Genomic DNA, 27,311 nt, shown 5'->3' with positions numbered 1-27,311 from the left:
ACATCACTGTGAGATGTGACCAAAGGACGTCCACTTCTATGCCTTTCTGTGACTCTTCCAGTCTCTCTGTATCTCTGTTGGAACCTGCTGATGACACTCTGTGAGACTCTAAGCTCAGTGGCCACTTCCCTCTGAGAATATCCTGTTTGAAGCCTCGCAATGGAGAGGTACTGTTGATCAATTGTTAGGTGTCGTCTTGGTCTCGTGATGTCAAAATGTGAACAGCATGATGTAGAGGACTGTTTAAATACCAATTCTAATTGAACCAGGAAATGTATTGGTTGATTCATGGATCAAACACCTGTTGTGAATTTTGCTGTTCAGCTCCTTGTGAGAGAACAGCAAGTTGTGCAAAAAGTACTTAAACGTTGAACAGTTGGACATGTGCATTCAAAGGTTTAGAGAAGGTCAAATTAAGTTCACCTGTAAAGATTATAGTGCATTTTAGGTTCATCCTGAAATTTCACCCGAAAGCCGAATATCCCTAACTTTTTGTGAGTAGTGTATATGCAGTGAAATGTCTTTGCAATGCACCCGGACATTATGCACAATAGTTTCTAAACCGAACATAATAGCTAACTTAATTCCTACCTAGCTAACTTACTGATTCCTAAAACGTATTGCAGTTAGTGAATAGAATAATATAAATAAAATAAAAATAAAAAGACTCAAAGATAACACAAAGTGGGAGTACAAAATAGAAGGGAATAGAGTTATGTATATGCAATTTGATTTGGCTAATGTATATACAGATATGTGCAGTAAAGTGCATGTGAATAGAATGAGTATGGAGATGTACAGTACACAACAGCATAACACAGCAATACACTAACACCAAACAGAACAGCAATACAGCGCACTATGCAGTAACCCAGAACAGTATGCAGTACAGTATGCTACATACAGTACAGTAAGGCAGTGGGGCCTGTGTGAGTGTCTCAGTGCTTTTTGTTTGGACCCCTGGTGAGTTCAGCATTGACAGTTCTTATGGCTTGCGGAAGGAAACTCCGTCTCAGTCTCTCTGTCCTCGCTGTGTGACTGTTGAGGCGCTTGCCTGACCGCAGCAGCTGGAGCAGTCCGTTGTTGGGGTGATGAGGATCCTTCATGATCCTGCGGGCACTGCTACGGAGGTGAGGGTAGTTCCAGTGGTACGTCTGACTGAACGCACCACCCTCTGCAGGGCCCGCCTGTCCTAAACAGTACAGTTCCCAAACCAGGCAGTGATGTTTCCTGTCAGGATGCTCTCCACCGCTCCACAGTAGAAGGACTCAATGAGACCCTGAATTTCTTGAGCTTGCCTGAGGTGGTAAAGACGCTGCCTCGCCTTTCTTATCAGCGTGTCTGTATGTAAAGTCCATGTTAAATCCTCCGTGATGTGGACTCCCATGTATTTGAAGCTGCTCACCCTGTCGACAGAAGTCCCATTAATCATCGATGGCGCGGGCGTCCTCGGTTGTAATCCCCTGCTAAAGTCCACAATCAGCTCCTTAGTTTTGCTGACGTTCAGGAGTAGGCTGTTGTCCTGGCACCAGAGTGACAGGTCAGCCACCTTCTCACGGTAGGCCTTCTCATTGTCGTCGGTGATCAGGCCCACCACAACTGTGTCGTCAATAAACTTGATGATGGTGTTGGAGCTGGACCAGGCCACACAGTCATGTGTGTACAGGGAGTACAGTAGGGGGCTGAGGACGAAACCCTGGGGGGGATTCTGTGTTCAGGGTGAGGGAGCTGGACATGTGTCTAACCACCTGTGGCCAGGCTGAGAGGAAGTCCAGGATCCAGGAACACAGCAGAGTGCTCAGTCCTCGCTCCCGAAGCTTGACAGCCAGTCTGGTGGGGACTATGGTATTGAAAGCTGAACTATAGTCGATGAACAGCAATCTCACATAGGCCCCCTTCCGGCCATCCAGGTGTGTGAGCGTGGTGTGCATTACCTTGGAGACCGCATCGTCTGTGGATCTGTTTGGCCGGTACGCAAACTGCAGCGGGTCCAAGGTGCGGGGGAGGGAGGTGCAGATGTAATCCTTAATCAGTCTCTCGAAGCGCTTCATGACCACCGAGGTGAGGGCCACCCGATGGTAGTCATTCAGGCAGGCCGGAGAGGCGATCATCGGGACAGGAATGACGGTGGACCACCGCAGGACGGGACCACTGACTCAGCCAGGGAGGTGTTGAATATCCGAGTGAACACCAGGGCTAGCTGGTTAGCACAGGTCTTTAGTATTCACCCAGATATGCCACCTGGGCCCGCAGCTTTCCTGGTGTTCACATGCTTCAGAGCCCTCTTGACATCATGCTCGGACACTGAGAGTTTGCGCTCATCCCAAGCGGTGTAACTCCATTTAGCTGGCGAACTCGCGGTGTTGTTGCCAGACTCAAACCTCAAACCCAGTTCATAATAGGCTGCAGCCCCTGCCACAAGCGTCTGGTGTCCCGTTGCTCCATCTGTCGCTCCACTCTGTCCCTATACATCAGATTAGCGTCCTTCACCGCCCTCCACATTATACGGCGACGCTTTGTAAATGTCCATATTTCCGGATACAAGACCATTGTTGTAGGCGGCCGTGCGAGCATTCAGAGCGCCCCGGATGGATTAATCGAGCCACGGTTCCTGGTTCGGAAATATCCAAATTTTCACTGTGGGAAAGAAGCTATCCACTAACGTGGCTATGAAGCACGTAGCTACTGCACGTAGCTATCCGTATACTCACTGACGTCACTGGAACTTGATTGGAACATGTCCCAATCTACGTCAGTGAGAGCGTCCTGAAGCACGGCCTCTGATTGGTCTGACCCCCGCTTTATGTCCCTCCTGTTCCACGGCTCATAAACAGGAAGTAACAAAATAGCGGAATGATCCCATTTCCCGAAAGCAGGGAGCGAGGCGGTCTTTCTGTTCTTGTATGGTGTGTAGCAGTGGTCCAAAGTTCTAGCTCCCCTGGTAACACACGTGATGTGTTGGAAATGAGGCAGACCTTTTTTAAGGTTCGCCTTGTTAAAGTCCCCAGCCACCACCACAGCTGCGTTGAGATGTTTGTTCTGAAGTCCGCACAACACATCATACAGGTCCGATAGTGCTGTGTCGGCCACCATCCAAAGCGTGTGGGTATGTGTCCGCTTGCAGTGGAATATAAACCGCTGTAATGATGACTGTGCTGAATTCCTGGGGGAGGTAGAATGGACAGCATGAGATGGTCAGCTGTTCCAGGTTCGGTGAGCAGGAGCGGGAGAGACTCTTGATGTTGAAGTTCGACCAGCAGCTTTTTTTTTTTTTTAAGAAGAATCTTTAATTATCACACAACACATACCCACACGCTTTGGATGGTGGCCGGTGAAATGAGGCCTCTGCATTTACCCATCCTGGCTTGTCCTTCCTCCAGGGGGGCAGCCAGGATGGGTGACGAGTGTCCATCGCTGGTCAGACCATGATGTGTGCATGTTTTTGGTGGGGGTCCTTACTGACGTTAGGTGGAGGAAACCCCATGTGAGCACAGAAAGGCTCCTATTTTTGGGACATAACCCGCCCAGAGCACGGTGGCAACAGCGCCCCACAACTGCTTGATCTGATTGGACCCTAACCCTGGCCATCCACATGATGAAAATGTGATTCATCAGACCAGGCCACCTTCTTCCGTTGCGCCATGGTCTAGTTCTGACGCTCACGTGTTGTAGACACTTTCGGCGGTGGACAGGGGTCAGCATAGGCATTTCGACTGGTCTGCGGCTACGCAGCCTTATACAGTGCAAACTGTGATGCACTGTGTGTTCTGACACCTTTCTATCATAGCCAGCATTAACTTTTTCAGCAGTTTGTGCTACAGTAGCTCTTCTTTGGGATTGGACCAGAGGGCATAATCATTCAGTCACTATTTGGTTCCATTAAAACTTTCTTAATACATATTATCACTATTGGACTGTAAACCCTGTGCCGTATTTCGTACTAATACTGTGTGTGTATCGTTACAGCCTGAGAAAGAAGTCCTTTAGATCTCTTGGTATATAGATGATTATCGATGATGGTGTCACTTTGTTTTCATGTTTACAGGTGCAGAATTTGGTCCAATCCAGTCAGAGTAAAGACGGCCTTGAATTGAACAACCTACTGTCAGACATGCATGTGCAGGTAAAAACACAGTCTATTTGTGATGCATTACTTAGATTGTTAATGAATAGACACCAATTTTTACATCTTTGTATGATAGAGGAGCTTTAATTAAGTATTGCGCACTAAAACTAAATGAGATCTGCTCATAGCTTCATGAGCTGCTGACAGACATGCACTAAATACAATACTGATTTTGTGCTCCAGGGATTGCTGCAGGCCCATGACAGCGTAGCAGGGATGGAAATGCAACCTGAGCCCATGCCACCATTGGGGGAGACATTGACCCAGTGGGGAGGGGAGACGGTCAAGATAGTTCGGATTGAGAAGGCCAGGGACATTCCACTGGTAAGAGGGAAGACACACATTAGCTGTTTGTGTGTGTGTGTGTGTGTGTGTGTGTGTGTGTGTGTGTGTGTGTGTGTGTGTGTGTGTGTGTGTGTGTGTGTGTGTGTGTGTGTGTGTGTGTGTGTGTGTGTGTGTGTGTGTGTGTGTGCGGATACCTCCACATTACAAACCACTAGTGGGAGCTCTAGCCTAATGTAACCTAAACAAATCAATAATACAGGTATTCCTCACTTAACGACCTACCTACATGTTTAACGACCGTTCAGACTTACGACCAGCTCTCTGACCAGTTGGTATTGTATGCTGCATACAATACTGCGGCGTCAGAACGGTGATGCGCGATGAGATGCTTGATTCTTAGTCTCGTTCCCGCAGATTGTCAGCATTCACTACACTAGCGTTCGCAATCGCCACGCCCCCTTACCATGAAATAACACGGGTCCTTGCTTATCGACCAATTCGCTTAACAACCCGGTCCTAGGAACGTACTGTAACTCGGTTGTTAAGTGAGGAGTACCTGTATATCATGATTGTATTGTGAGCTACATAGGGATTCCAACCCCTACTGTTCATTCATCTTTCAGTCAACCAACCATTTCCATATTCCGAATATCTGCCATTCCAACGGGGTTAGGATAGCCGATACTTGCAGACACTTTTAGGAACCACACGTGCCATCGCCGCCGTGTTCATATGTCATTTGGTCCAATTTGCCTATCGCTCACGTCTAACTTCGTCTATCACTGTGTCTTCATGGTGCATGCAGGGAGCCACGGTGCGTAACGACATGGACAGCGTGGTGATAAGCCGCATTGTGCGCGGGGGCGCCGCTGAGGGCAGCGGCCTGTTGACGGAAGGGGACGAAATTCTCGAGATCAACGGCGTGGAGATCAGGGGGAAGGATGTCAACCAGGTCTTCGACATACTAGTGAGCGCCGAGAAATCATCCTTAATCATCGACCAATCTTTTTTGGTCGACTTTCTGCATACTTTCAAATCTTTCATTAAAGTCCAAACATAACAAGGCACTGCAGATGAAAGTGATAAGTATTTGACCGTGCTTTTTTTGTGTATGCACACACTTGTGTGTTAGGCGGACATGCACGGCATCCTGACCTTCGTGCTGATTCCCAGCTCGCAGAGTAAGCCCCCTCCTGCCAAGGAGTCAGTGGTGAGTGTCAACAATTGTTGAAATCATATTAAGGAAGTGGCGTCAGACATTTCCTTTCCTGAGGTTGCAACCTACCGGTTTCAAAAAGCCAAGCATACAAAAGTTTCATAACCTATGAATCGCATACTGCCCTGACCTACCTCAATGTAACCTGGCTGACTCTTAATGTCGCTGTTGTATGGAAGTCCATTTCCGCCAATGTTATTGGGGGAAAAAAGAAGATCCTGTAAATTATTATGATGAGAAACCTTCCTCAAAATAATGACTTAATATCTCAAAATGATGACGAAACTCTTCATTGGTTATAGACCAATGAAGAGTTCTAATAAGCAACAACAAGCATACAGGCATACCTACCATACAGACACCCTGATCCTGGGCCCAATTACCCAGACCCAAGACAGGTGTGGCTGCTTAAACTACCCCCACACTACATATAATGATAAATATATCCAACATATTTTGATTATAATGTAATATATAATATAATCTGATTATCAGTTGAAGCATGTCGAACAACATGTCGAGACACAGTGCCGATTTCAGGCTGAACAGAGACTGCAACCATTTAGTCGTATTAACCGTCCCATTTTTGGAGACAGTGCTACAAAATTTGATAACTTGCAAATATGCTTATTTTTTTAGTTTTTTTTAATCATTGTATATAATTTGAAACATTAGGAGGAAGCGAGGATTGGTGTGTGTGAGTGAGATAGAGAGCTGAGGCTGTCGCGGTCGACAATATTAACATTGACTGTCACATATTGATACTCCCAAACAGTGATTTAACAGTCAAACTCCGGTCACAGATACAATCCTACTATGTCATAAATCAAACACACAATGCTCTTTCAAGCCCCCCTGGGGTTATCCTTATCTCCAAACAAGGTTGAGTGAGGATGGAATTGGATCTGGTTTATCAATACTTGAACTACAATTGACATTTTTAAGAAAGAACAGTCTCTTCATATAAACTCTGAGAGACTCATTAAAACCCAGAGGTTTGTGTGTTTAAAAAGCTACGTAACGTAAAAAAAGGCTATTGTCCTATTTAAAACATGTAAAACATAATTTCAAAAGTTGATCATGTGCATTTTTCTCTCACAAAAATTCATAAAAAAAATTTGCTCTTTAAGCTGTTAAATAAAACCTCAAGGATTTTGTTTTTTCGCTTTCCACTGAAGAATTTACCTGAAATCCTTGTATTTTAAGTAAAAACTTGATGTCAAATCTCACTTCACATATTTTCTGCACACAGCTTTTGACTTAGCTATGTCTTAACCCCACCCTCCCAAACACACACACCTATGCACGCTGCCAGGTCCATGTGAAGGCCCATTTTGACTACGACCCATCAGACGACCCCTACGTGCCCTGCAGGGAGCTTGGGCTCTCCTTCCAGAAGGGAGACATCCTCCACATTATCAGCCAGACTGACCCCAACTGGTGGCAGGCCTACAGGGATGGGGATGAAGAGAATCAACCGCTAGCTGGACTCGTACCAGGTACAATTGAATGGCTGGCTGGTTATTGCGGTAGAAATCAAGGTGTGACTGTTTGTTTCCCTTTCGCGCTAGGGAAGAGTTTCCAGCAGCAAAGAGAAGCCATGAAGCAGACCATAGAGGAAGACAAAGAGCCTGAGAAGTCTGGTGAGTTCTTAAACCCTCCACACCACTGTGCTTTGTGATGGAAATTACGGATCCTGTCTATGAACCCCGCCACCCTATCCGATAGCCAGCCTGCTGTGCAGTTTAGACAAAGCTTCCCAAGATTCTGGGCCTTCGTCCTCCTTGATTGCCCTCCCATAGCAGCTCTCTAATACCCTTTTCCCCATTTAGCCAAAAACCCGGTAACACCTGCGAACATCTGGCATTTGTCATTAATGGGAAAGGTAACACCCGGGTTTCAGTCCCGGGTCAAATTACCCTGCAGTAGACATCATCACAACCAATCCGATTATTTTGACGGCTCTTTTGTAGGAACGAGGGGAACAGAGTCTGGGTGATGCCACTTTTTTTTTTTTTTCAAGTTTTACAGTTTTATGTTGTTTGTTTATGTTGCTGTGTCCTCTACTGTATTTTTTCCCTAATCACAATGGAACCATGACATGCCCCTTTTGCGGCCCGTTTGTGACATTGAACGTGATGCACCAGGGGAAAAAAGAAGAAAACTGCATTTCTCCTGGCAATGGGAAAGCTGTCAATCGCCTATTTTACCTGCTAATTTTGGTTTAAAAATGTTTTTGGGGAATTTGTATACGGTTTTGGATAATCGGTGAAATATACTGTATATTTGGATTAAAAATATCAACAGTTATCAGACAGCTGTAATTTTATATTATACTACTCACAGTTTTGAATTGCAGTAGCCAGCGATGGCCAAGAGGGTGTTACACTGCACGTTATGTTAAGGGCTGGGTTGAAAAAAAGTGATTTTCCGATTCAAATCAATCTTCATTTTAATCATTCATTATCAATGCATAAAATCCCGAGATTGATCTTTTAGGGTATGCCTTTACCCATGGATGCTTTAACACCGTTGTGGGAGTCTCTGCCCCCAGGTACGGGTTTAGGGAGGGATACGAGGGAGGGAGTCTTTGTGGCACTGGTATGCTGGCATGGCAGTTTTTATTGTAACAATAAACAGAAAGGCTCGCTGGCCAAAAGGATAAATAATAAACAATGATAGCAGTCAAGTTGGTCGCAGGGGGAATGATGCTCCAGTCTGGCTCCTGGTCGGCTGATGAGCCCATGCGCTGATCCCCCTCTGCAAGACAAACAAACATTACGGAAGCTCCCTGCTCCGGATCAGACAATCAGCGTTGCACAGGCGTTGATTTGGCTGACTTGGGGCAGCTGGGCGGCCGCCGGAAAGGAAGCCATGCTGCAGTCTGTAGCCTCGGCTTCACCATGCCACTTGGTGTGTCACACCCGTTAAACAGGACATACACTTAAATAGACGTGAGAACAAAAGACGTAAGAACCACCGATGAAACATGTCCCAGAACATCGTCAGCAGAATATTCAATAAGAACTTGCCAGTGAAGGAAGCACAAACTCAACAGCAAGAGGAGTAGGCAGCAGCTTTCCTTTACATTATAATGACAAAAACAAAAACAAAAATAAAAATACCACGTCGCAACGGCATTTGGGCCAATTGCAACGAGGTCTCAGAACGAGAATAAGACAAAATACATAGTTCACTGCAGGGGCTTGCGCGGAGAACACCACAAAAACCCAGATCACTGCTACAATTTGTTCTTATCTTGTTTTGAAGATGTCTTTTTTTGTCAAAAACCTTGGCTTCTTTTTAAGTCTACCTCCACTTTTGCTCTCACATGGCCAACATTTGGTTCTTCGTGCAATGAGATCACGCACAACCAAGTGAGAAAGCAGACATGATGAAGGGGCTTTAGTTTCATGGAATTTACAGTTTACATGTCCGGTTTTACAAGACTGTTTTTAATGTTCCAAAAAAAAACCTGATTTCTTGCACTATTTTCAAAGGCAATTTAAAGCCTTTTTCAATTTCTGATTGCTGGATTACTTGTACTTATTAATTTATATATGGTTGTTTGTTTCTTTTGGTAATTTCTCTTCTGATACACTGCTTTAGTGTGTTGGTCATGTTAAATACAAAGTACATTAATGTTACAGCTTTGAGGTAAATTCAACATTAATATTTTTAATAATGCACCAGGTTAGATGTACTTGTACAATTTACATAATTAGTTCCCTAAGAATCTCTTTCTTATCCAAGCCAAATTGGTATTGTAACTGAAATATCCCTAATTGATTGAATCCAATCGAATGGGACCTTGTGAATCAGAATCAAATCGCGAAATCAGTGGTGATACCCAGCCTTAGTTATGTTTGTTAGAATTACTGGTTATAGTTTAGTTTAATGTCGGCCAAAATGTTCAGAGTTTATAACGTGATAATTTTGGCCCTACATAGCGGGCATTGAAATATTTGCTTACTACAAGGAAATGTTATACGGTGACCTGTCTGTGTGTGTCTCGTCTCTGGGTTCAGGGAAGCTGTGGTGTGCCAAGAAGAACAAGAGGAAGAGAAAGAAGCTGCTATACGCCCACAGGAACGATGGTATTATTGTCTTGTTGATTGCTCGCCTGGCAACTTGACTTACAGTATATTACCTTCAGGAACATCTGTGTTATGTTGGACGACCATGGCTTTCATAAACCATTGCTGCGTCTGCAATGGTGTACTTCATGCAACTACGATCGACCAGTCTACTTCAGTAATACTTTTCACATACTATTTGAGCATACTATGGTTTCGGACATACTAAACACAAATTTGGCATACTGAATAATACGCTAGTATGGCATTCCGGATGCTGAAAGGGTCTCTAAATGGTACTTCTGACTAAAATGTGAAGTAGGTTTGAAACATCCTCTGGAATTATATCCAAAAAGCACCCGGTACAATGTGGGTTGTCATATATGGCTTAATGGAGTATTTTTAACTTCAACAATTAAGAAGCTTCTAGCTAGCAGGCTAGCTTTGTTTACAGCCTCAACCCCTCACCTTGATTTGTGACCAGTGGGATAGTTTCTTATGACTGATGGTTTCTGCACACACATGTGATCCACCGCATACTTTAGAGTCATTTGGTGGCTTTCGACTTTTTTTCCCGCATCATTTGAAAGAAGAGAATCAGAGCTTCCAAACAAGGTGTCACTTGGGAAAATCAAGCAAATATTTTTAATGCTATGACTTGTTAATGACAAGGGTGTGGCAAACTGTGATTCTGAGATAATCACCTCCAAAGTTTCCCCCAGACTTGGCTTCATTCAGCTGGCTCCCAGAATGCAAATGGGCGGACCAACAAAGCCTCATGGCTACTTAACATAATGCTGAATGGGCCAGTAACGAACAGCGTCAACAACACACAACTATTTTTGTTTTTACAAAAAGCTTTTATTTAACAGTAAGAATATACATGTTTTATAAAAGTGGAATTATTTTGGAGTTTAAAAGTACGTACAACACAACAAAATAGAGTAAAATAGAGTTGGAAAATCTGAAATCTAAAAATCTGCACCAGCCTCAACAGACTTGATCACGTCATTAACTTCTTCCGTTGTGACAACAACGGGCGTATCGTTGGTCTCAGGTGGTTCTTGAAAATATTACGTTTCATCGTCACATTCAGGTTGAAATCCTTTGTTTGAAATGTTCTCCATCCCCGGAGTAATATCAGATTCAGCAGCGCTGTCGTTCTCCGCGTCTCTGTCGGAGAACTGACTACCATCGCGGAAAATGAAGTCCAACACGCGCTGCTTAAACTGACTTGTATTAAGGTCAGATTAAGATCTGCGATATGATTTAGATCTTCCTCCACCCGCTTCTCGTAATCGATAACAAAGGGAAATTAAAGTTTTCACAGACGGGTGAAACCGGATCCTTGTCTTGTTTAAGAACAACCCTTATTTGTCACACAGCACACCACACATGCTTGCACACACACACACACACACACGCTTTGGATGGTGGCCGGTGGCCTCTGCATTCAACCCATCCTGGCTTGTCCTTCGTCCGGGGCCACAGCCAGGAGCAGTGGGCAGCATACGTTGACTCGCCAGGGGACCAGGTGAGGGAAGGAAGCGACGTCAGTGACATCAGCAATTCCTACTCGATGGTACATGTTGGTACACGCCCCCTCCACAACGATGCTCCGTGTGTGTAAAAGTAGTACGATTTAAAGGTTGAACTCTATGAAAACGGTTTCACATTGTGACTTCACATGCTGAAATGGATGAATGATGAATGATCTTCACCTGGATGGTTGCTTTAAAGGAAACCATTGATCGGCGTTGTTCAGCGCTATTCATGCGTCTCGGTAAGTGAACTGCGTTTCCCCATGTAATCTAACGGGAATATTTATCTCCACGGTTTAACATTTTTCTACTATTTATAAATCAAACTCGCTTTTGAAAATACGTTGAGAGATAATAAAAAAAAAACCACAAAGGAACACAAATCTGGAAAAATCCATTTTCCTTCAAGAAAGGTTTTTTCAATTTATTTGGCTGCTCCTGGCGATTTTAGAAATGCGCGAGACAGCGGGTTTCGCTGCGGTGGGTTACATATTGTGGGATGCTCTTTTTGAAGTCATAATGTTTTAGAACATTGACCATTTCAAAAATTGCACTTTCAAATGTTTTAATTTTCCTGCAATTTAAATCTCTCCCTCCTTTTTTTTTTTTTTTTTTTTGTCCCAGATTACGATAATGAAGAGATCCTAACGTATGAGGAGATGGCGCTGTACCACCAGCCAGCCAATAGGAAGCGGCCTATTGCACTGATCGGTCCAGCCAGCTGTGGCCAGGCGGAACTCAAGCAGAGACTTCTCAATAGTCAAGCAGAGCGCTTTGCTGGAGCCGTGCCTCGTAAGACAGATATATACAGGATGTGAATAGTCTAGATTTTTTATTGTCTTTGAATTATCTTTGAAAACAAAGTGTGTGTGTGTGTGTGTGTGTGTGTGTGTGTGTGTGTGTGTGTGTGTGTGTGTGTGTGTGTGTGTGTGTGTGTGTTTCAGACACTACACGTAGTCGTCGCGAGGGCGAGCTGAGTGGCAGAGACTACCACTTTGTGTCCCGTCAGGCATTTGAGGCTGAGCTGGCAGCTGGTGAGATTTTTATTTATCCATTTTACACTCGGAAGGGAATTTACTGAACGCCCTCAAAATAAGAATTTCTTCTTATTCTGAACTGTGTACTGCGTAATGTAGGAGATGGATGGGTCCATTTAGAGGACACTAGCTCGACAATTACGTGTTTATATACAGTAGGAGCCACTTGAAGAGGCCTCTTCCAGCTGGCTGACAGCTCACTTGCAACCAGCTTTCAGCAAGTTTCCAGCCAACCACCATGCGCTTCCCAGCCGGTTGCCATTTGCCTGGAATCCCCCCTCCTTCTCATGTGTCTTGACAGGGTGTGTTTAATTTCGCTGTAAACGCGCCCATTTATTCAATTGCAGTGTGTCACCATGAGATGGCGCTAACGTCACAAAAACACAATCACCTTCCAGAGAGAGAGATTTCAGATTTTCACCCCTAATTCTGACTCATTATCTCATTACCGGAGATATTGTTATTTGAACCCTGACCAGAGGTCTTCCTTCAAAGTTCAATTTTTTTTTGTCATATGAATGAGAACCGGTCTTAATGATCTATTTTAATCTACGTGTTGCACAGCTGTTCAATTTCAAAATGGGACCTGTTTTTTATTTACATTTTTAAAATTACAAGTTCAATAGCTTTGTAATGATAGCACTCAAACTAGGTCTATGTAATTATAGTTTCAAGTTTATTGTGAAATACTTGCAATGCACGCATCATTACCATTAATGAGATTCTTAGTCTCAGAGCCAACTCAACTTTACATAATACGTCAAATAAGGGCATAGTAGTGATTTAAATAATACAGTATTTAAAAACAGAATTTAAGGAGTTTTTTTAAACAAAATTTAAAAATGGAAAATGGAAAGAAGTAGTGTAGTATACGTAATATAAAAGTGTTTATCTAAAAGAAAGACAATAAAATGCAGACAATAATGACAACTTGAGTCAACTTGATAGTGGACATCTTAAATAAACGTGGGCCACAACAATGCAGTGTCATACTGAATGATAATATAAACACAGTGTTGTAAGACAAACTCTGCAATGTACTACTAATGGGTAAGACAAAACAGGTATGTAATACTTGATACAGTAAATTAAAGTGACTAGTTTTAAAGTTTTACTAGCCTCTTTTTTAAGGGGCCAAGTGTGTGGATTTATAGGCTCTAGTCTTCGGCCTTTTGATTTCAAAATTACGGTTTTTGAACTATCTTATTGTTATTTTACTTAAAATAATTGTGAAATATCACAACTAATTTCTGCATTTGAGCCTCTCTGCCGGAGAAATGCCCCCCCCCCCCCCCCATCGAATAGATTAATTTTCCAAATTCCTAAAAACAATAGTGGCACAATAAAATGTTAAAAATCAATCAATAAAAGCCGTTCAAATAAAATCAATTCCAGGGATATAATAATAATTTGTACTTTAGAGACTAAACAGTATATGGGTCCTTCAGAACACTCAAGATTGTTTTGCTGTTGATATAGTTTGAACTCCATAGTTTACTTCACGGATTAGTTGCCCACTATGAAATAAATCGCCATATGATAGTAAACTGGATATTTGATTGGTATATTTGATATATTTGATTCCCCCTCTACAGAGGGGAATTTTCACCTCTCAGTGAGAAAGGGTTCTATTGGAGTGTGGCGATTTTGTTCAATGGGTCTGAGTTTGCATATGAAAGGGTAAGGTGTGAGGGCTTCCAGACCTGTTGGGTCACACAATGTCAAGGGTCACATTAAGTGTAAACAAAGAGATGGCCCAAGGCTTTACCTGCGGTCTGCTTCCTAGTCACTCAAAAAATGTGTACTGCGGCAATTAGAAATACAAGGATACAAATACTGTATCCTTGTATTTGTATTGTGTAAAAGTTGTAGACTGGAATGCTATGATATGAATAATTATAAAAAACTAAACTAAACAAAGTAGGAAGCAATAGGCAAAACAGCAAAAACGTGATAAACAATAAAGGTTGATGCAGCAATACAGATAAAAATGATCTCATACAATCAATAGTCATAATGCACAGATGGTCAATTACACTTTTGTGTGTGCATTAGTTGTCTTTATGAAAAGCAATGGCGATCGATAAATACTAAAAATTTACTTCAAATTTAGTATTTCCATAGAGTAGTATTAATAAGTAATAATAACTTATAAGGTGCGCACATGGCACACTGTAGGACAAAAAAAACCCCGCTCCAATTCTCAGTTAGGTTCACCTCTCACACACTGAGTTGAAGACAAGTGTTGAAGATAGTATGATTGTATTCATAAATTTATCAATTTACAGTAAAGCAGCGGAAATGTACATTATGCTTAACAGGCACACTGTACACATAATGTGTACCGGTAGTTCATCCTTGTATTTTCCCCTAACCCTGGTCTTAATCTGAGGTAGGGCTGAGGCTTTTATTTGTTTGTGTTGACCACACCCCCAGCATTTAGTAGAGGTCCTGTTTTTATTTGAGTAACTGTTTACATTTGAGGGAATATGGTAACTCAAATATATGAATTATCTTTTCTTCTTAACCTTACACTGCTATTGTGTACATTATCACCTCAATGCTATTCCTGCTATTTGTTGTTGTTTTTATGTCATTCATTGTCTCAAACTCATTCAATTGTCACAGAGAACACAGAGGAATGTTTTCTGGAAGTTTTGTGTTTATTTTATACAAGCACAATATGGAACCAGATTAGAATGGCACACTACTATTTTGGGGGAGCTTCCTGAAAACCTGGCACTGGTGACGCGGATGTGATGTCATCCAACAGGGTTTCAGAACGAGTTCCATGTTGTCTTTACTCCGTAACTTTCACTTATTTCACCTTATCAATCCACTAATATTTGTTTCTGAATAGGCCAGAAATAATCAATTCAATTGTTGAATCTTATTAGATTTACATGATATCATTCACATATCACATCGTCAACATCATATTAGCATGGGCTCGCTTGCTCGGCCATTGTCTGTTTCATTCAATTCACTTCATAAAATTAAATAAATACATTGACAATAAAAATACTATTTTTATTTTATTATTTGTCCCATCACCAGCACATCCATCACTGAAGGTTCAGTCCCTAAAGGTTCAGTCCCTATCCTGGAGCAGGAGCTGAATGAGTTGCTCAAAAAGGAGTTCTCAGAACGACAATCGTCCCTACAGTAGTACCTGCAGTGCGGACACAATAAAAGGGACTGTTCTTCCAAAAAATTCCTTAGAATGTTGAAAAAGTTCCTGCGATGCAAAACAAAATATTGCAATTAAATTTGTTGCAATATTTCACATTCATTTAATGTTAATTATAACACCTGTTACACACGGTTACACACTGTTTTAATTTGTTTTATTCAATTAAAGAAACATTCATTCTTCCAAACCATTCCTTCTTTAAAATCAGATATGTATATATTGATTGTATTAGACGTACAGAACATATGTTCCGTTCCAAAACATCCCGTATACGTGAGTTGCTTTACGTTTTGAACCACTGTTCCCCCCGTGGACAGATAAAGCATTTCAACTGCTTTTTTCACAAATGCAGCTTGGGGGCGTTCCCAGGCGCCAGCGCAAAATTATGTCGTCGAGGGGGATATAATTACAGCCAGGGTCCGAGCGCGATCTTGTCACGGTTCTTGCTTGAGTCAGCCACGCCCTAATCACTGATCTGCCTGCTTTTGGCTATGTTCCAGCTGCCCTCTCCAAGTGGCTCCTACTGTATAGCCCTCGTCGAAAATCACAACGTTGTTGTTTTTGATGAGGGCTATCAAAATTAACATCCACTTTTGGGATACATTTTTGATAATAACAATTGATAATGATGGCATGGAGTCATTCTGCACAAGACATACATACAATAAATACTTTTCTTTGAATAATCTGACATTTTGAAATTTCATGAAAAACATACACTGTGACTGTTAAACGCCACCAAAATTTGTTCAAAACAGCAAGGACTCTTATGTTCCCAAAATTAATCTTACATGGTGACTCAGAAGTTAAAGAGGAACTAAAAAGGATATACAATGGATTCAACTTTCTTCCATTGTACATTCATGAATTGTATTCAGTTTAAAAACAATGAACTTCTGTGTAGGGCTGGGTATCGCCATTGATTTCCAGAATTGATTCAATTCCAATTCACAAGGTCCCAATTAGATTCGATTCAATATCAATTTGGTTAGGAATATTTCAGTTACAATTCCAATTTTGCTTGGATATGAAACCGATTCTCAGAACTAATGCTCTAAATTGTACAAGGAACCCTCTAACTTGGTGCATTATTAAAAATATTAATCTTTACATTAAAATTGACCCCAAAACAGTTATCTTAATGTACTTTTTATTTAACATGACCAGGAGAGAAACAACCGAAAGAGACAACCTTATATTAATTAATAAGTAAAAGTAAACCAACACTCAGAAATTGAAAAATTGCTCTGAATTGCCTTTGAAAATAGTGTAAGCGATCAGGATTTTTTTTTTCTTGTTATGCCTCCGAACATTGTAAACAGTAAGGTCCATGAAACTAAAGCCCCTTCATGACTGCTTTCTCACTTCGTTGCGTAAAGAATTAAAGGCTGGCCACACAAGACTAACGAGGTTAAAGCTTCATGCATCCACAGGAAAAGCCATAAATTAAAAGATTGATCTCTGAATTTTATGAATCAATTTTGGATCATTTGATTTGAATTGGATATTTATTTTTTATTTTTTTTAACCCAGCCCTACTTCTATGATATATTCATTCGCTAGCGCATACACCGTACATTTTACAGTTATTTTGTCCATTGAGCTTTTTGGTAGAGATTTGAAAGCATTTCTTCTCTCCAACACTTTGTTAATCCTTTTGCCAGATACAGTCAATGGATATGTGTTGCTGTTGGCGAAGTCAGTTTTACATTTTTCATTCAAAGCCACGGGCATCACAATCACTGGAGACCCATGATTGTATCACCCAACTGCTGGTTCTTTTATTGTTTTTGTTTTTTTTGTTTTGTTTTTTTTGTGTTTTGTTTTGGTCTTTCACAGGTAAGCTGATAGAGTCTGGTGAGTTTGAGAAGAACTTATATGGGACCAGTACGGACTCTGTGAGACAGGTGATCAACACTGGAAAGATCTGTCTACTCTGTCTACACACACAGGTTGGTATATACACACACTCTACTGCATCTTGTTAGTGCCATGCAGGCGGAGCTTAATTGGAGAGATACAGGCAAGGCTAGGGTTCACAGATCCTTAAAGTGGTATTTGCCCCATGGAAATGATTTTGCTGCTCCTTAATTATATGGGGGGTGACATTCCGACTAGGCTGACATTCAGTGTGAACAACAAAGACCAGTAATCAATAATAACTATATGAGCATTTGCAAATTTGGGTTTTGATCTTTCGGCATTTTCACACAGTGTGTCAGCATGTGTCCACATGTCCTTTTGCCTTTGCCTCTCAGTCTCTAAAGGTCTTGAGGAGCTCCGACCTGAAGCCCTACATTATTTTTGTAGCCCCGCCCTCACAGGAGAGACTCAGAGCCCTACTGGCCAAGGACAACAAAAACCCCAAGGTACCTCTATAATTCTGTCTGTCTATATTGGTTCTGCCGATGCTAATGGTTTTATTTTGACTTGGTCTCTAGCGTCCAGGAGGTCACTCTAGAGAGTATCAATAACCTTTATCTTGAAGTTCAAAACTGAGTTATAGTATTGACGATATTTTTAGTTTTAGCCTGTTACATCGGAGTACACACCCAAAATAACACCAAATCAAACAAAATTAACTTTAACACTCATCACCAGACGATATACGTATAAGTTGCAGGAAAACTGAGGGATTTAAAAAGCTAAGAAAGAAATCCTGTAAACGATTCCATGTGGCATTCTAGGTTAATTGAGGCGCTCCCAGCCTTCCGTTGTTCCTCAACATGGAATGTGACTTGTGTTCTCTGCAGCCCGAGGAGCTCCGCGACGTCATCGAGAAGGCCAGGGAGATGGAGCAGAGCTGTGGCCACCTGTTCGACGCCGTCATCGTCAACTCAGACCAGGAGAAGGCCTTCGTTGAGCTGCTTCGCCTCATTAACAAGCTGGACACCGAGCCACAGTGGGTGCCCTGCTCCTGGCTGCGCTGAGGCCCAAAATCCCGATTCTCCTGAGCCATCTCAAATCCCCCACCCGCCCACCCACCAAATCTCACCCAAGACACAACCCACATCTCTACGACATATTAAAATAGGAAAAAAAACAAACAGAATGAAGATGGTCGCATCTATGCCTCGATTTTACAAGGGTCACACACACACACTATATATATATATATATATATATATATATATATATATAAACATACATACAAGACTCTGTTCACTAACACACAGACACTCATCGTAATGAACTGGACTGGCGACCTGCAATGGGTTGCATACTAACAGCATAGATTCACCAGACACGCACACACACACTTGGAAAAAAGACATCAGATGTACACAGAGTAAGGCAATGCTGTTAATGTAAGAGCAATATGGTGATACAATGGTAGATATCGCCTGGGATCTTGGTTATCCGATTGTGTTGTTATAGCTAAACCATTGTCCTTTTGTGCACTTAACACACGTTCAAACAAAAGTCATATCATAAATGAGGCTGCTGAAAGAAATTAGTTGGATCGACGTGTGACTGGGCCTTTTATTCATAATTGCTTCTTCAACAGTGCCTTTTTTTATTCAGAATATTACACAACTAATAAGTGAGTTATTCCAACAGTAAGTTATCTCAACCTCACTGAACTTGCCTGTCAACATAAAGTCAACTATCGGTCATTAACCAGGCAAAGATGACCGTAAAGTACTCAAGAATACTACATGGAAAATGTAGTGACAGTTTCCATCTATAGTCATTCATGTTTTCCGAACCAAGCAATTCAATCTGGATATGATGAGGTTCCACTGTGCTTGCCTTTGATCCATCAAGTCTGAAGAACATTGGTCTGTGCATCTGATTTGAACATAGATTTTTGCTTTATTATTTCCCACCGAAACGTGAAAGCTTTGCTACTAACCTTTTGCCACCATTCTGTATTACTGTTGGCGCATCGAGTGGTAACGAGGCACACACATGCATACATGCTCTGTAGTGTAGTGTACCTTTCACTGCCGCTGAAGCACATAATACAATATGACTTTAACTCAGCAGTGCACAATCGGGACTGTTTGGGCTCATTAGAACATAGCTATTGACATGTAATAGGTTTTTCCCCATTACAGATGAGGAGATGAAGTGTCTTTTCTTTCATGTTTGAGTCGTTATGATACAACACCGTGATGGACTCAGACTTTCCTGTGTATCACAAGCGCGTCTCCATTTGTGGCCTATGCCTCCATCGCCTTCCGGACATCGGTGGACTCTCCGCATGACATGGATTTTAACCCCTTGGTTGCCTAATCTCCCTGCTGCCCCCTCCCATACACAGACACTCTGTGCGACAGGCCTGAAGACGGGATGCAGCACTTCCTGTCTGGCCGTTCCACCGGGTGTTTGGTTTGAGTGGCAAATGTTCTTAATATGCTGGCGTCCGCACTGTTGACTGACTGACCTACTAGGTGGATTGACTGACTGACTGACCGCCTAGATGAACAGGAAAGTGAAACATTGTAGTCGTTGTCTATATTTTTTTAGTCATGTTTCCAAGTGGTGAATCATATATCGTGTCATTATATTTAGTGTGTGTGCTTTATGTGTTGTGTGTATGCAGTTGTCTGCGTCGTGCGACTGAGTGCGAGCTTGTGTGTGTTGCGTGTAACTGTGCCTGTCTCTGAAGACGGTATGAAGTATTATACCTGAAGTAGTTCTGACACCATATCACTGTTGTCATCACTGTGTAGAACATTTATATATTTGTAATATTGAAAATGGATTTTATTAAGTCCATACTGCACCAACACAAGTGCTGGCTCCACCACCCCTCCCAGCATGTGGGTCCAGAAGGGTAGGGGTGGGGGCGCTACGTTAAATTAGCTGAAATGAATGTAAAGTTGTTTTATTGAAATCACTTCCTGTCTATCTGACATCACTTCCTCTGAGAATTGTTTTTTGTTTTTTTGCGCTATGATTATTCACAAAATAAATAGATGATCAATATGAAACAGTTTGTCTTTTTTTTTTCCTAACCCGGGGTTTTCTAAAAAATGTAATGCATGAGCAGTGAAGATATTATTTGTACAGCACCTTTCATACAAAGTTTGCAGCTCAAAGTGCTTTACAGACATTTGGGAATTAATAATTAACAGTAATTAATAATTAAAGTAATTAATACTACATTTGAGGGGAATAAAACAACATATTAAAGAGAGAGAGTGGGTTTTGGTCCAACTGAAGGTATTTCTGTCTTTTCCTTTAATTTTAAGGAGTTATTACTCATCAGCGTGATGCTGTATCGGGAACCATCAGTTTTCTTAAATCCTCGATTTTTTTCACACTGATCCCAATAAATGACACACATTATGTGCAGAATCTGTATATATTGTCACTTGCTTGCCTTCAGCCAATAGACAAGCTTCAGTCAGGCCCACAAGCTCAGCAAGCTGTGCAGAAGCAGGTTGTGGTATTACTTCTGCTTTCTCAACAACAAATTCAGTTCCCTGGGCTTTGACTACTGTATAACCGGCACTCAATGTGTCTCCTATTCGATAGCAGGACCCATCAGTCCAATACTCCACATCTAACACATGCAGTGGGAAAGCTTGCAAGTCTGATCTGAGCTTTGCATATCTCTCTACTTCCTGAACACAATCATGTGGCTCCCCATCCCCTGGATTTGGCAAATTCTCAGTTGGATTTACCGTGACGCACTTTACTAAGGTGACATCTTCCTGCTCTAAGAGCCTATGATAGTCTCTTAGCCTAGACATAGTCAATGTACATTTACCAAAATTCAAAAATTTCTGAGACTGATGGATAAGAATTGTCACTGGGTAACCCATAGTTACTGATGATGCTTTATCATACATTAGATAAACTCCCACCATTGCTCTGTAGCACAGTGGTAGCCCTAATTCTACCTCTGAATAGGTAGTAGAATAATACAAAACAGGTTGAGGACTTGTCCCTGTACCTGTGGGTTGACAAAGAACTGCACATGCATATTTACCCCCAGTGGATGTAGCCGCATACAGCAAAAAGTTCTTAGGATAGTCTGGCAGCACTAGCGCTGGAGCTTCTTGTAACCTCTGTTTGATCGTTTCAAATGCCATAAGACCTTCCTGTTTCCAGGTGAGGTTACAATGGAGTTGAGCATTCCAGTCTCTTTTATCATGGCTCTCAAAGGCCCTGTTAGGCAGGCATAATCTTCTACCCAGGCTGAAGAATATCCCGTAATACCAAGAAATGTCATCATCTCTCTCACTGTTCTAGGCTTTGGTGCTGTTCGAATGGCTTCCAAATGACTCTCAGAGATGCTTCTGTGTCCATGGGTTATTGTTTGACCCAAATAAAATACTTTTTCTTTTTAATACTGCAGCTTCTCCTGAGAGGCCTTGTGTCCTTTGTCTGCCAATAGCTGAAACAGTTTGATTGAGCCCTCATGGCACGTTTCCTTATCTGGTGAACAGATGATGATGTCATCCACATACTGAATGACAGTACTTTTCAAGATCTGATCAATCCCAACCAAGTCATCCTGCAACACTTTATTGAAAATGTGAGGGCTATGTTTGAATCCTTGAGGGAGCCTCTTGTACTTGAAGGTTTGTCCTTTGTATGTGAATCCAAACAACCCTTGACTTTCTTCGCTCAGTGGAACACTGAAAAATGCTCCACACAAATCCAACACTGTGAAGTATGTAGCCTCTGGAGGAATTTGGGCTAACAAGGTATGTGGATCTGGTACATCAGCGGGAAAGTCCGCCACCACTTCATTTACCGCTCTTAAATCATGTACCAAGTGATAAGATTCATCTGGTTTCTTTAGAGGCAAAATAGGCGTATTACTGTGAGGATCTGAACATATTTCAAGAGGTTTTATTCGTCACATACATATACATACTTTCATACATATATGCAGTGAAATGTAATGCAACGGTGATAACACAATATGTCAGAGGAAAAATTTCTTTCTAATAGACCAACTAACTGACTCCTAAAACGTAATACAGTAAGTCGAATACTTATAGAATAAAGTAAAAATATATAGAATAAAATAAAATACAATAAAATAAAATGAGATAAAATGGAATTGATAGAAGGGATATTCTTATGTATATGGAATAGGCAATTATGTATATACAGATATGTGCATTAAAGTGGCATGTGAATAGAGTGAGGTAGTGTTTGGGATATTACAGCACAGTATACAACAGTACGGCGCAGCAATACGGCATCACGAACAACCCTGAACAGTGATACAGTATGCGGTACAGTATGCTACATACAGTACAGTAGGTAGTGGAGCCTATGTGTGTGGCACAGTAGTGGTGAGGTCAGCATTGACATTTCTAATGGCTTGCGGGAAAAAACTCAGTCTCAGTCTCTCTGTTCTCGCTGTGTGACTGCAGAGGCGCTTGCCTGACCGCAGCAGCTGAAACAGTCCGTTGTTGGGGTGATGAGGATCCTTGAGTGCGCGCTCATCCCCAGTGGTGTAACTCCAATTAGCCGGTGAGCTAGCTGTGCTGTTGCCAGACTCGAACCGCACATAAAAGGAGTTCAGTTCGTTGGCTAGGGAGGCGTCCACACTCGTGGCTGGGGAGGGGCTGCTCTTGTAGTTTGTGATCGTCCGCAGCCCCTCCCACAAGCGTCTTGTGTCCCCCCGCTCCATTTGTAGCTCCACAGTCTCTCTGTACGCCCGTTTAGCATCCCTCACCGCCCTCCGCAGATTGTACGACGCCGCTTTGTAATTGTCCATATTTCCACTACACCTGCTTTTAACAGCCCTTCAATTTGTGGTTCAATCCCTTTGATTGCCTCCTCCTTTAGTGGGTACTGGTTCTTCCAAGGAGGTTTGGTTCCTGGTCGCAGTTCAACTCTCATCGGTTGGGCTGACTCCACGAGTCCAATGTCAGTACTATGTCGCAACCACAAACATTCTGGAATTTACTGCAGCATCTCCTCTCTCATACTGTCTGAGTCCAATTTAGCGCTGAACATTGACTCATGTGTGATCTGTACCACTTGTGGTTGTCCTTGTCCTTGAGCTGAGATCATGATTCTCATGAACTTCTGTTCTTCACTCATCCAGATAGCAAGATTCTCCTTTATTGGTGCAAAAATGGCTTCCTCAGCTTCTGCCATCATTTTTCCTATATGCTTCTGCTCAAATCCTTCAGCCACCATTAAAGTCACATGTGGTACACTTTTCTCAATGTCATGCTCCTTTTCAAGATACTCATCAGTGTTTATCTTCATAGCTGCTCCTTGTGGTCCCAAAATTATGCAGCACGAGGTCAGCTGAACATGCTTGGGTTGACTACTCAACCACTCCTCCGGATCCAATTGGCCAGCTTTCTTAAAATATTGAAGCGTGCAATGATGTGGATACTCAGGGGGCTAAGCATCAGGCATATTTGCCACAATGAACTTCTCCCACATCTTGGCTGGCTCTAATAGCTCTGGACTTAGATTTCCAATCCAATATACTGAAGAAGTCTCAGTCTCTGGCGCCATAACTAATTGGTGGTAGACATGAGGTGGCACATCCACCAGACAGCCATCCGGTGTACACCATATTGTACAATTTAGTTTGCACATAGCATCTCTTCCCAAGAGTGCAATGGGTGTATGTTTTGACACCAATATAGGTAGTGTTATTTTCCGATTTTTATAGCCGAGCTCAATTGGTTTTGTGAGAGGAATCAGCTGTCTCACACCCGCAAACCCGATTGTCCGTACCAACTGGTCAGACATGGGGAGATGTATAGTATCTTCAGGCCGAACACAGGTGAAAGCTGCTCCGCAATCTGCCATTACTTCCGATGGTGTATAATTTTTTTTCACATCTATTTTTGGATCTTGCTCCGGCCCTGACACTATCAGCTGTCACTTCCCTTTGGAGTCTTCCAGGCACCCCTAGAAACCAGGTTCCGGACCCCTGTAAGGGTTCGCCGATCCCCTGGGTGGCCATGGTTGTCCTCTGAAACCTCCTCTGAAGCCTCCTCTGAACCTGTAACAGTCACAAGCAAAGTGACCTAGTTGTCCACAATTATGAAACGCTCCTTGAGACTGTTGGAAATTTCCTCCTCTACCTCTTCCTAGATTTCCTTGACTTCTTTCTCTCCATATTTGTGGTTGATCAAAAACTGGCTGTGAAAAGGAGATAGTGGAGACCACAGGTGGTTGAACCTGAATCTGTCCTTGCTGTGGTTGTGGTGGTTGGTGGTTGGTTGTGACTGGCTCTGCATAACCACAGCTTGTTTCCTTCCCTTCTTCCTACTATCCACCAACTGTATTTGGTTGAGTTTTCTGAGAGTCTCCTGGTCCTGTTCCTTCTGGTCTTGCTCCACTTGATATAGCTCCACTTGATGTGCTATGTGATCCGTAGAAACACCTTTGGTCATGCTTCCAAGACCAACCACTTCTGCCAATTTGCTCCTCACTTGAAGAGGCAGCCCCATCTGTATTTTGGCTCGGAGAATTGATTTCTCCATTTGATTCAAATCTGGATCATTTCCTGTGACATTTCTCCACACTTGATGAGCCGTTGACACATAAGCTCTTGGATTTTCCTGTGGGCCCAATAACTCAATAAAGATGTTGTCCGGGTCTACGTTTGTTGGAAATGCATCTCTCAATGCTCTCCACATCCGATGTCTACTTGCAGCAAACAATTCTGGATCATACACCGCAGTTGCCACATATCTGTTAAGGTCTGCCGCCTGCAGGATCTCCTCCATAGCTGGGACAATGAGGCTAGCCAAAAGTCTCTTAATATCTCCCATGGCAGGCTTTGTTCCCACCAAAACCTCTTCCAGCTTTGAGATCCACGGATGTGCTCCATCTTGAAGAGTGGGTAACTTTTCAAGTATGTTAGACATGTCTGTATTCTGCCAAGGCTTGTACTCTAAATTTGGTCCTCGAATTATCATTTGACACATTTTATTGGGTCTCTTTCCTTTTCTTAGCTGTAGTCCATACCTCAAAGTGTCTGTCTTTTGAGGCTTTTTGTTCTGTAGTTTCTTCTCCGTTATTTGCAGTTCCTGCAATTGTTTTTCCAATACTTGTTGAACGTCTGGAAAGGTGGAGACACTTAGATCCTCGAGGTATTTAACTATACTCCTCTCAATCTCTCTTAAAACCATGCGTCTGTCATCTCCTACCCCTGTACTGGCTGCTAACGGTAGAAAACAGGAAAGACCTTCTTTCTCCGATTCTTCATCACTTTCACCCTGTTCACTCTCATCCGTGTCGTCTGTTCCTGGAACCATTTTTCTCACTGGTCGACTTAGCCAGCAACCGTCTGACTGCTGGGTCGTATCCTCCAATAGCTTCGTCTGAATCACTCACAATCTCTTCTCCTATTTCCAGACTTCTGACTCGTTGCCTGCTTCCCAACCGGTTCCTTCTTTTTGTACTGTTGGAGCTCGGGTACACCTTTATGGTTGTTTTAGCTTTGCCCATCTCTATTATTTGCTCATCCTCATCTTTGAAGAGATCGTTGCCCTCCTGTGTAATCACTGGGAGCTGGGGATAAACATCAGTGAACTTCACCTCCTTCTCATAAGGCGGGGGCGTCTTTACAGATGCAGTATGTGAGAAGGGTGCCTTAATCTTCTCCATCAATTTTTCTGTTTCCTTTTAATTTTTCTTTACTTCTTGTATACCCCGTTCCCTTTCTTCTTCTGCGGCTTTGAACAATTTCTGTCCCTCCTTTGGAACAGCTGCAGAATGCCAAGTTCTGTTTGTCTTTTCTCTGTGCGTCTCTTTCCTTTCTTACCTTTCTTTTGATTGCATTTATATGTGGACACAAGCACCTGCATTGTTTTAATCACATCCGGGTTAAGAGTTCTTTCAACTGGCCATGGTTGTTCAATGTCAGGCCAATTCTTGCTCCATTTTCCTGATATTTTTGCAATATCTTTAATAAGGGGATTATTCTTTCGCACTACATCAACAGGAGTGATTGCTTTTGTAATGTTAGTATCCATTTTTGACATCATAATGACCCTCTTATTTTCTTTTATTGTAAATCAAATCGATTTATTTAAAAATGATTTAAAAAGCACCGTGTAATCACACTCAACCAAAAACAACTGAATTTACCAACCCCAAAGGAGACCAATAGATTCCCACTTATGAAAGCAAATTCACTTGTTCATCATCTGATGCATCTCATTACACACATTTATCTTAAATTATCAAAATTATATCAATGTTCAATCTCAAAACAGCCTCAATCAAAGGAAACCATACTCAGATAATGAAAACTATATTCACAACACTCAACAGTATTTAAATCAAATCAGCTTTTCCACAAGTGATCAATCAAATCAATAATACTCCATTAATTAGGCAAATGCCTTAATTAGTCAGTCCGTTGCCAAGTCTCCCACTAAATAATTGCAAATGTTATATATGAAAAAGAACTACTGTATGCCTATATGTGAAAACAAGCTAAACATGTATCAATTTTGTCTAGATTCAGCATTCCTATGGCTGTCATCCGCAAGCTTCCACAGTGTCTGTGAAGAACTGCCTGATGTCTTGTCATCTTCCCCTTGGATGATCCAATTCAGACACATTCCATCTATTCTGTCTTCCCCCCAGCTTTCACTCAGCATAGTAAAAGAGAGGAAGAAATAAAAAAGAAAAAGAACAACACAAGAGTTCAGTGTCTTAGGACCACTCTAAATTCTTATACACACTGTAATATATTTCAGTGAGACATGCATTAACAGCTTTCTTATTTCTCGTGCATTTGAAATAAAGCAATGTTTACTTTTATTCATACAATGCATTTTAAAATCTAAAGAGTATATTAGTCAATCTGATATCACCTTCAATTAATTATTTTGATTCAATTTATCTATTTAATTTTATTTTATTTTTATTTTTTT

At 42.0% G+C, this 27,311-nt stretch overlaps 1 protein-coding gene across 1 annotated transcript in view; it reads left to right on the top strand.

Moving 5' to 3' along the window:
* pals1a (protein associated with LIN7 1, MAGUK p55 family member a) overlaps positions 1 to 20,408 on the top strand; it is a 44,334-nt gene extending 23,926 nt beyond the window's left edge. Inside the window, exons 6-17 of the mRNA XM_080012314.1 lie at positions 4,046 to 4,123; positions 4,310 to 4,450; positions 5,217 to 5,378; positions 5,544 to 5,621; positions 6,943 to 7,126; positions 7,199 to 7,270; positions 9,656 to 9,724; positions 11,869 to 12,036; positions 12,189 to 12,278; positions 17,314 to 17,426; positions 17,733 to 17,843; positions 18,228 to 20,408. Coding sequence (XP_079868440.1) covers positions 4,046 to 4,123; positions 4,310 to 4,450; positions 5,217 to 5,378; positions 5,544 to 5,621; positions 6,943 to 7,126; positions 7,199 to 7,270; positions 9,656 to 9,724; positions 11,869 to 12,036; positions 12,189 to 12,278; positions 17,314 to 17,426; positions 17,733 to 17,843; positions 18,228 to 18,404 — 1,443 coding nt within the window. The 3' untranslated portion in view covers positions 18,405 to 20,408. The remainder of the gene's footprint in view (positions 1 to 4,045; positions 4,124 to 4,309; positions 4,451 to 5,216; positions 5,379 to 5,543; positions 5,622 to 6,942; positions 7,127 to 7,198; positions 7,271 to 9,655; positions 9,725 to 11,868; positions 12,037 to 12,188; positions 12,279 to 17,313; positions 17,427 to 17,732; positions 17,844 to 18,227) is intronic.
* Positions 20,409 to 27,311: the final 6,903 nt, after the last annotated feature.

Source organism: Zeus faber (genome assembly GCF_960531495.2).
Source record: "Zeus faber genome assembly, chromosome: 13".
Taxonomy (NCBI): domain Eukaryota; kingdom Metazoa; phylum Chordata; class Actinopteri; order Zeiformes; family Zeidae; genus Zeus; species Zeus faber.
This window is presented reverse-complemented; position numbering and strand designations above follow the sequence as displayed.